The sequence below is a fragment of the Aptenodytes forsteri genome, unplaced genomic scaffold, assembly GCF_000699145.1.
Source record: "Aptenodytes forsteri isolate BGI_AS27 unplaced genomic scaffold, ASM69914v1 Scaffold243, whole genome shotgun sequence".
Lineage (NCBI taxonomy): Eukaryota > Metazoa > Chordata > Aves > Sphenisciformes > Spheniscidae > Aptenodytes > Aptenodytes forsteri.
The window spans coordinates 3,024,282-3,034,565 of NW_008795314.1; the positions used below are offsets into that span (position 1 = coordinate 3,024,282).

The following is a 10,284-nucleotide window of genomic DNA, read 5'->3' on the forward strand; positions in this document are numbered from 1 at the left end:
GGCGCTGGGCGCCCGGCCCTGCCCGGCTCTCCCCCTCCGCGCACGGCCCGGCACTCGGCCGCACCGCTGTAGCGCAGCCCCTGGTGTCGCTCCCTGCTCCCGGGAAGTTATCCCGCACTCCGTCCCGCGGAGATGGTGGTGGTGAGCCCTGGGAGCAGGGGCTGGCACGGCGGGCTCGCTCCTGATTTATTCTAATTGCGCTGGTTGTGAGAGCTCTCCAGTTCTCAAGTGTTTATCTCCCAAATTATCTTTCCTTTAATTGCTTGTAGTAAGTTTAACGTATGTGGTTGGGTCTGTGACCTCCTCCACTGTTCATAGTTTTAGAAAGCAACTCAGCTAACAGGCAAGTGTTGCTGGCTCAGGCTTTCTGTACTTGGAGAGCAAAACGTTTTGACTCTAATATTCTGCTCAAATCTGACTTTCTTCAAAACAAAAGTTTGGCCAGCTTGTATCAGTAGGGTATTTTGGACTAGGGAGAATTCAAAGTGGGGAAACAGCTGAATTGATTTTCAACATAATAATTTCTTATCTGTTACTGCCTGAAACATGCAGATGCTTGGTATTTACTTTTTTCTGAACATTTTTTGACTCTTGACGATTGATGCATAGTTAATCTCAGTGAATCCACTTGAAGGCGAGTCTGTTTGATAGGGACCAGACCTGTTAGTTCTGTGGCAAACTCCTCATTGTATCATTTTGCTTTACCAACCTCCCCCCCACCCCCAAGCTGTACCTGCTTTCATCCCTAAGCATCCTAGCTGCCTGTACTTACCTGGACCTTACCGCATGGTATCGCAGCGTGATTTTTAAAAGAACGATGACAAACCCCTGTAATCTTGTCCTGTTTGGTTCTTATTTTTGTCCTGTTTTCTTAGAGCAAGCAGTGGCCACCCATGTCACCTGAGCAGGGCTGGAATAAGCAACGCCTTGAGTATCAACTAAGGGGGTGATGCTTTAGGGGGAGGGGGGCAAAAGTGAAATATCATTTCCTGTAGCTGAGTTTGGGGTGAACTGGTGATGCAAGCTTGGACTCACTCGCTGGTTGTTGCTCTGGTGAGCCAAAGTGGTGACAGCTCCGCGATGATGCCGTTGGAGGCACAGGGAAGGAAGAGCTGCCTTCTTGCACACACACAGTTCAGTTTGGATGGTTTCACTTGTGTGAGAGAGTCCCAGAGTCCAGGTGGACAGGAGTCTCGGGAGGGGATAAAGTAAACCAGGCTGACTTTGGCCTTGCTGGTAGCAAACAGGTGTCGTCAGAAATGCTGGCAGTCCTAAGGCTGTTAAATACAATCTGCTTTGTCCTAAAAGGCTAGCAGTTAAGGAGGAAAGAAAGGTAATTTGATGTACCAGTAAATACCATCTAATTAAATATTTCAGTGTGGATACTAATGGCTATATGGGTCAGAAAGGATTTTCTTATGTGGAATATAATGTTTTGAAGTCATGTGATGTTTTTTACCTTAACTAGCTGTTTGAAAAACCTATGAACTTGAATGCCAAAATGTAGTCTTTCTTCCCACAGTGAAGTTCTAGGTTGTCTTGTGCTGACAGATTTGAGAGTCTAGTCATCTCCTACAGTAAACCTGAAGGTGTTTTCTCACCTTTATATACATGTCTATATTAAAAGCAACAATCTTAGAAGTAGAATATTTGGGATATGATTTTTTTTTTTTCCCCATTAGCTTGTGGAAAAGTGACGAGCTTATATCACTGAGTAGTATGAAGAGCTTCACTAGGATTCCTAGGGGTTTCCCTCACGCTTCCAGGGAAATCTTGATGCAATGCACAGCTTGACACCTGCAATTTAAGTGCACGCAATAAGCCATAGCAGCATCTTAATAAATAGCTTGGCAGAGAGCTTCCAGGAAAGCTCTGTCCAGAAGAAAGCAGAAACTTCACTACAGTCTGTGTCTGGTTATTACTTTTGCTGTAACTTCAGGTTTTTGTACTGCAATGACCTCTCGATGCTTTGGGCAAAAGTGCTTCAGTGACATGCTAAGAATACGCTGGCCTGGTGTTCTTGACTGTACGCTGTAGGAGCGAGAATTCAGCTCTGATGTGGCTGCTTATGTCCATCGGTCTTGCCCTCTGCACCGGTGGATGCTCTGAGGAAGTCTCAATGCTTTCTAGCTGGTCGTCCTTAATTACATACCCCAAATTAGGAGCGAAAGTCCCCTATGTACGCTGAAGGGTGCTAGGAGGACACGGGTACTTCTAGGGCTCTTCAGAGCATCTGTAATAGAATAAATAAAGTAAGTAGCTTAAGTAGATAGTGTGAATATTCCTCCTGCTCTCTTTTTCTTTAAATAACACCTGTTGCATGTTGCAGCATAACAGCTTACTGCACCGATACTGTAATAGATCTTTCAGGGCAGACAGAGGGGGATGGCTGAAACCAGAAAGGGAGAAGAGTGAGGAGACAAATGCAGTGATTCAGGATGTCCTCATGGATTGGTATGAGGAAGTAGTACTTGTAGAAGTAAGTCCTAATAAACAGAACAGATTTGAAGGGGAGGATGGATGGCTCATCCATCACTGTAACCAGGAAACAGCTGCCCTATCTCCTTGCCATATACTTAAAAAAAACCAAAACAAAACCAAAACTCAAATAAGCTTGGGGAAAAAAAAAAAGGCTCCTGGACCTCCATTGTTTTGTGGACATCGTGTGCATGATGACTGGCTAGTGAGAACTAAACATGACGTTAAACAATCTCTCAATGTGGTGACATGTCACTTTGACAGAAAGCAAAGCGACAGGTTTTACTGGATGATGGTGGTTGCTCTTAAGTAATGTGAGCAAGTATTTTGAAATCTGCTTAACTTTTGAGTCATCCTTTATTATAAGGCTTAATGCGTACAGGTACTTGTGCTTGATGTATCTGTCTAATGGCATCACTCTTGCCTGTGGGATATAATTGGCTTTCAGAAGATAATTTCAGAGTCCACCCTGTTTTTTGTTTGAACAGCATGAGTGTTTGAACAAAATGAATGTTAAGGCTTTTTTCTCTGGCAGAAATTCACTGCCTCAGTGTTGTTGGGATCACTTGCAACAGCAGTTTCACTGCATGAGTTCAGAGTTTTGCCCCTGGTATCTTCCTTCTGTTTAAGGACTCAGGCTTCAGGGTGGAATTTGCCAGTGTAAGTCCTGCAAAACCTCTGCAGTTTGTTTTGATGTCTTGAGGAGGAACAAGTGATGTGTGAGTGTAGTTTTTTGCCCCTTTGCTGAGGGAAAAGCTTTACACTCTTTCATTTTACTTATTCACTGCTTGCACATAAACAGACTTCTGTGTTTTCTGTTGAGTGGCATCATGTGCATGCTGTGGTGAAAACTGATTTTGTGGACCAGATGTGGATTTACAGTCAACTTGAAATATCCCATTGCAAGTTAAGTTTCCTGAATGTGTTAAGTACTACTGAATTTGAGGGCAAGAGACTAAAGGTCAAAAACTTGTCCCTCTTTTCTCCTCATCTGCGTTCTTGATGTGGCTTTCAAGATTATTCAAAAGCACATGTTTGCAGGCACTATTGTTATTAAATATGACTTTTTTTTTCCTGAGCTTCCTCATGTAACCTCTATCAAGTGGGTCACGCTGACGCTCACAATAATGAGTCACGTCAACAGTAAATGCAAACCATATGGCTTTTTTTTCCCTTCTTTTACCCATGGCTTCTTATTACTTTCTAAATGCTGACTTGAATTTAAACCCTGTTCAGCACCTGAATATATCTTTGGGATGGGGAACTGTATATTTGGAGGTTTCTGTTGAGAAACCAGAGCTTGTTACTTGCACTGTGCTAAAATATGTTCTTTGCCACAGATTACACAGGTCTGTGTAACCTCAGACAAGTCATTTAATACTTCTAATTTTTTTCCCCTGTCTTGGTTCATCTGCCTGCAAGTGGGAGTGTTGTGAAGCTTCTCTAAAGTACTGCAAAGCAGACCCATGAGCTGTGTTGAAGGGTCTCATTTTGGGTGGTGCTCTACAGGCACAGAATAAAAGATGCTTATGTTTGGGAACTAGGTACGCAAAGCGTAGGAGGAGAAACAAGCTTGGTGGTGAAGTGATTTGCTCATACTCGCATAATAGGTTTGTGACAGGAGAGGGAGTGGGACCAAAGGATTTTTGCCTAATGGCCCAAATACTGTAACCAATAAACCAGGCTTCCCACAACTTTTTCTTTTGACTGGAGTGCCTACAGCATGCAGTGTCATATTAGTGCTTTGAGTCACTCTGGGTAAAGAACCTGTGGGGTTGGTCCAGCATCAGTGACAGGCAGCAAGGGTTGTTTAGAACTGTCCTCAGTTTAGGCTGTGGGCAAGCAAGTCCTTGGGGTTTGCTAGTCATCCTGCTTAAGCACGGCAGTTTGCTCTCCTTTCACTAGCAATTGGCCCTGGGATCCCCGTGTTGCTCTCCTGTCCCATCTCTGTGGTCACCAGCTCTTGAAATGGCTGTTGGGGTGTTAATTTTTTGCCATGGTGTTGGGTAAGGACGCAGGACCAGCGGTGGCCCTATGCCCCAGTGGTAGTAACTGGCCCACATGTTCTCTTTTCTGCTGAACACCCGTAGCTGTGTGTCTGCTCGTAGCCCATCGGAGCTGGGCAGTACAGCGATAAGCTAAGCTTAAACCCTCATACTGGGGAGAAGTGAGGGAACATGGTACACATACCGAAGAAAGCAAGCATAGTTCAATGCTTCCCCAGCTATGACTGGAGAGCGTAGTGTCTTCTCTCCTCTCCCTACCTCTCAATTTGGAGGTTGGGGCTGCCCAGCTGCGGCAGAGGGTATCACTAGCACCCAGAACATCCCTTTGCTCCAGTTCACAGGGTGAGCTTGGCATCCCTCCCAGTTTCAGATCCACTGGGAATATAGACTTGGAAGGGGAACAAAGTACTCGGCAAAAGGTGGAGTCTGGTCTGCAAGGCTGGAGAACGTGCTGGTTTAAGCCACCAGGAAGGGAGCTCGAGCGTACGTGTTTTACTTAGTATGCGCCAAGTCATTTGCCACAGCTCAGCTGATGGGCAGTAACTGAGGCGGTAGTAATTTAATAGCTTTTGATCACGTGCTTATATCCTATTTAATTTTGAAGTCAATTACTAGTGGTTTGACTTCTTCTTTTGGGAGATGATTTAAAATTGTCCCATTACATTAAGGTTGCGGTCTTGCAAGAGACAAGCGCTTCTGACTGCTGCTGAGCTGGATGGGCTCAGCATATGCTCAACACTGTCATAGATTTCCTGCGTTTGTTGATGTGGGTCTTTGAAGGTTTGAGGTTATGACAGTCAGGTTACTAGCTCTGTCATTTCTCTAACTTTCTCTTTCTTTCTTCCCCCAGTGGCTTAACTCACGAGTCTCACAAGAAGGATGTTGAACAGGTCTACCTCCGCTGTTCTGAAGGGTCAATAGAGTGGATGTATCCCACGGGAGCACTCATAGTCAACCTGCGACCCAATACTTCACCTGCCTCTTACAAACATTTGACTGTTTGCATAAAGCCCTTCAAGGACTCTGCAGGAGCAAATATTTATTTGGAAAAAACTGGAGAACTGAAACTCTTGGTCCGAGATGGAGATCGCAGCCCCAGTAAAGTATATTGCTTTGGCTATGATCAGGGGGGCCTGTTTATTGAGGCCACTCCTCAGCAGGACATTAGCAGGAAGATTACAGGCTTCCAGTACGAATTGATGAACAAGGGGATAGCATCTGATTTGCACACAGTTTCTGGTGAGTTCTGGGATATTGGTCATATTTTCACGTGCTGTGTTGGATGCATAACAGATGGCAGAGTGAGTGAGTGGGAAAGTGGTTGGGTCTGAATTTCATGTGCTTTTAAGGACATGTTTTATAAACAGGCTATTGCGGAAGAATTGATTTTTTTCTGTTTTTTTTGTGTTGTTGTTGTTGTTGTTTTTTGGAAGCTGGTAGCATAGGCTGAATTCCAAATGATTTGTTAAGGACTACATTGTGAACGATTCTCCCCTTGCAGGCGTGGGGTGAATCACAGGAGCTGGCTTTACCGTGCAGTGAACTCTAGTGTGAACTGGGCTTCTGAGCCTTGCTGTAACAGTTTTCTAACTACTTTTTTACTCAGTTTTTAAGACCCCGCTGCATGTTTTGAATAATAAACATTTAAACAAGGAGGAACTCCTTTTCCGTGGTGTGTTTTTTTTTCCCTCTGCAACTACTGCTACTTGCTGACCTAATTATTGCCTTTTTTTTTAAACAAGGAAAATGGTGTGTTTCTTCCTCAGCTCTGCCTGTTACAATCTCTTGAGCATTACTGTGCCATGGCAGAGCTCTTCAACAGCGTGACAATACTTTTACAGTGCCGGTGTTGTCTTCTCTCTCAACCATTATGGAAAGCAAATTTTGTAGGGAGGAGTTTTACACCAACGAAAAACTTGTAGGAAGGGGGAGTGGACAAACTGAAAGAGCTTACAAGCCTGTAAAGTCTGATACTAAATAGCAAGCTAAATACCATTTGGGAACAATAGCTCTAGGTGTAACCTAATTATGCTAATCAATTAGACAGTTTGAGATGAAGAATAACTAGCATTTGTGGAGGATGGGGGGGGGGAAGGGGAAATTCTCTTTAGATAGGCGGTATCTCGTTCCTGCATCTCCTCCCTTCAGAATTGCCTCTAGCTTTTATCCCCAAAACCAAGGAGGGGAGATTTCCAGAATAGCCTGAGGAATAGCAGATCTAGGGTAGTTTGTCCCAAATGACTGGGGAGGTTTCAAGGTTTAGGTATTTTAAGCGGGGAGGCCATGGTGGCAACCAGATTTCTCTTTTTGAAATGGTAGGGAGCAAAGGCAGCCCCGCAGCAGGGAAGAGTCCTCACAGCACACTTGAGATGACTCGGCCCAGGGTAAAACCCGATGTAAAGTGAGCCTAAGATGCCGTACGTAGGCTGTCTAGATTCTGCGGTAGTGATGCCACATGCTTTGCCCGAGATGCTACTTGATAAGCGGTGGTGTGGCTAATTAAACTGCAGCTGTATTTTCTAGGCATTGCATCCCTTGTCCTTTTTTGGGATGAGTGACTGCAGAACTTGAGCCCCAACCTCTCCCCTCCCCTGGTGTCCTTCCACAACAGGCCTCTGGATTTATATGTTTGTGTATTTGTGCATACTTGCCGCCCTGCTAGCGTATAGATGTTGGCACACCAATTCAGATGTGGCTTTTTTTTTTTGTACAGGTCTTAGCTGGACTGAGATGAACAGTTCTTAACTCAGCAAGACGGTAGTTGGCTGAGGGCTAATGCAGTAACCCCAAGAACTGATAGATGGCGTGTTTGCCATTAAAACAAAAAAACTATAATCACAAATATTCCAATATTTAAGTTGCCTTCTTTGCTCTTGCCGTGTATGCAACTTGTAGCTTAACATCGAGGGTTCTGCATTTTAAGAAGACTTCTCTGCTTCTACGTTTTACAAGTTGCTGCAAAAGAAGTAGGGTATTTGCTGCAGAGCTGTTTTCCCAGTAAGATAATTGCTGCAAAGATGAATATGCTGTGCAGAATGTTAGCTATGTAGTAAAATTCCATTGCAGAAGACATTAAATACATTGTTTAATCAGTTATTTGGAGAATGTTCCCAGATTCAGTGCTGCTTTCTTTGACAGGCTGGGAGGATGGAGCCACAGGCAGGCTAGTGATAAGTCACTTATACTTACCAAGAAAAGTCCTATGCTTTTTTTTTTCCCCCCAAAAAAAAGTTGAAATTGCTTTTGCATATAGTGAAATAATATGCGAGAAATACTGCTTATTGCTGCTGTTTTTAGTTTACACATAGATACAGTTTCTCCCGAAGTTTGCTAAAATCAAGAGGATTCGCTGCTGGCATACTTAACATCACAAGCCGGCACAAACTACTGTGTTTTTAGAACTAATTGCTCTTCATTCCACATAAAATCTTGGAGATTTTTAAAGCTGATGGGAGTTTTCTTCAGAGGCTTTCAGAAGTCAAACTGAGGACTGAATCCAATTACAGCCTTCCTCTTTGATAGGCATATTAAATCACTTTTTCTGTGACTGCTGTATTTTCAGCTGTAAATAGACACTGGTTGAATTTCAGTGCTGTCTTACAAAACAATGTGGTAGGCTATCTGCTTCACGCTCCAAGTGTCTTGTTTGGACAGAAGCAGCTCTTTAATAGTTCATCAGCAGAGCCTTCAGGGCAAACTAGAGATCTCTATTGTATTTTAAATTATTTCTCTTGCCTGTTTTTGGATCCCCAGACTCTGGGGAGGGGCGGCGGGGGGTGAAAACACTATGAAAATGCCATACATGACTCTTTCCACTACTCAGTCAGATGAGCACTTTTATTCTCCTATAAATATCTATATGTCTGGGGAAACTGCCAAATAGCTGCCTTGTGAGGCTTCTATAGAGCAATATATTTGGGGCTCTTTGCAGTTCGTGGACCTCCTTTCTTCTGGAGCTGCTTCTAGTTTTTCTGTGAAACCTCCAAGTGAATGCCCTTTGCTGAGCTGCTCATTTGGAGAGGAAGTTTACAATCAGTTGACTGAAATCACTGGTGGCTTCTTCATTGGAGAGGAGGCTCAAGCCAGAGGCAAGTGCTGACCTTAAGGAGCTGAAAACTGGATTTAAGGTTCTGCATTTCTTTCCAAGCATACTTCTGTCCCTTGGTTACAAACGTGGCTTACAGTGTTTTGGCTGTTGCACACTGGAAAAACGAGCCTGCTCATCTCTTAGTTGCAGTTTGACCGCGTTCAGCAGAGCTGGCAGTACGTGTGAAGAGCTGACAAAGACGTGAGATGCTGTTGCAGATGGGGGCTGAGATGTGCTGGCAGAGCTGGGCAGAGGAGGCTTGCGCACTTCCTGGTCTTGCTTAACGCTGCAGCACTTCATCTGATGGCAAAGGACAGAAAATCACAAATACTGCATTATTTTCTTGTGACTGCAGAGTGGGGGAGATGACTATCATAAAAGACCCAGGTGTGGGGCTCAGCAATCCAGCCTTTTCCTTGTGCAATAACTACTTGATAACAACTTCTCTCGACTCTACTAAACAGTGTGTTTGTTTCCTGGTGATAATTCTTGTACTCTGCCCTTGAGTTTACTCTTTCTTCCTAACCTGGCATCCCAGCTCTGATTAAAGAGTATGTGTCATCTGTTTAATACTTTAATGATCTGTTGTGTCCTCAGAGTCCTGACATTGCAGGGTGCATCAACAAATCAGCAATGCTTGGCAGGGTGCCTGTGGTTTAATTATAAAACCTCAAGTTTTATTAGTTTACAGTCATTCTTTCCCACTTAATCAGAGTCTTAGCAAATAATTCAGTAGAAAACATAGACAGGTTCTGAATTGGCCTTGCCCTTTTCTCGGGAAGGTTGAATGACACAGTGCAGTCTTAAAATTTTCCAGATTTTGGGGGTTTAACCCTTTTCTTGTCTCTGAGTCTGCCTTATCACATTCTTTTAAGGCTTCCCCAACTGTAGGAAGTAGTTGTAGTATACGGATAGGTTTTAATTCAGATTGCTGAAATTTGGTGTGGGATGGTTTTTACTGTGATGGTAACCAGCAAAAAAGTGCATTTCTGGGGGTTTGTAGTTTCTTAAGCTGGGAAGAGGAGTGAAGGCAAGCATGCTACAGCTCTTGTCACCATTTTATGTGAGTAGTCCCTAAGAAGGGTGAACTTGACAATTCACGCATCTTGATGGGTGCATTCTTCTCTTGATACCCAAAGTGATGGGTGACTGAAAGTGCTTTTGATTTCAGATTAGGTTTTGGATTGGAGCCCTATATAATTCCCATCCACACCGATGGTCTGTTAACTTCAGCTCCTGCTTGCAGTAAGGCTCTGAAGCCTTGGTGTTTGCCCAGCTAAAGAACTGAGGCACTGTGACATTTTGGCCCGAGGCCATTTGAGAAGCAGCAGAACTTGTTTAGGTTGTTGAATTCAGTTGATTCTAATCTTTTCTGCTTGTGCTGGAAGAAAATACTGTGGGTCTCTGCTATACTGCCTATACTGGCAAGTAGATGGAGGTTTTGGCAAAAGTGTTGTTTGGCTATGTAGTTCCTAGAAGTTTTCTGAAGGTGATGACCCACATGAGCTTCTCGGCTGTAGTGGAGCGTGTGCCTGGTCTAGGTCTGCCTTGCACCGCAGCAAGCTGCTTGGATTAAATTCCTATGAAAAGTGTGAAGGTCCCTTGATAGTCGTTTGCTTTTTAAGTTCTTCAGCTCCTGCTCAACTGGTCTGAAACAAGAATCTGTAGGTTTGACCAAACGTTTTGGAGAGGAAGGTCAATCCTCCCCCCCCC

At 44.0% G+C, this 10,284-nt stretch overlaps 1 protein-coding gene across 1 annotated transcript in view; it reads left to right on the top strand.

Annotated features, from left to right (window-relative positions):
- The first annotated feature begins 1,083 nt into the window (after positions 1–1,083).
- The window catches only part of METRNL (meteorin like, glial cell differentiation regulator), a 23,098-nt gene continuing 13,897 nt past the window's right edge, over positions 1,084–10,284 (top strand). Inside the window, exons 1-2 of the mRNA XM_009279502.2 lie at positions 1,084–1,208; positions 5,335–5,723. Coding sequence (XP_009277777.1) covers positions 1,084–1,208; positions 5,335–5,723 — 514 coding nt within the window. The remainder of the gene's footprint in view (positions 1,209–5,334; positions 5,724–10,284) is intronic.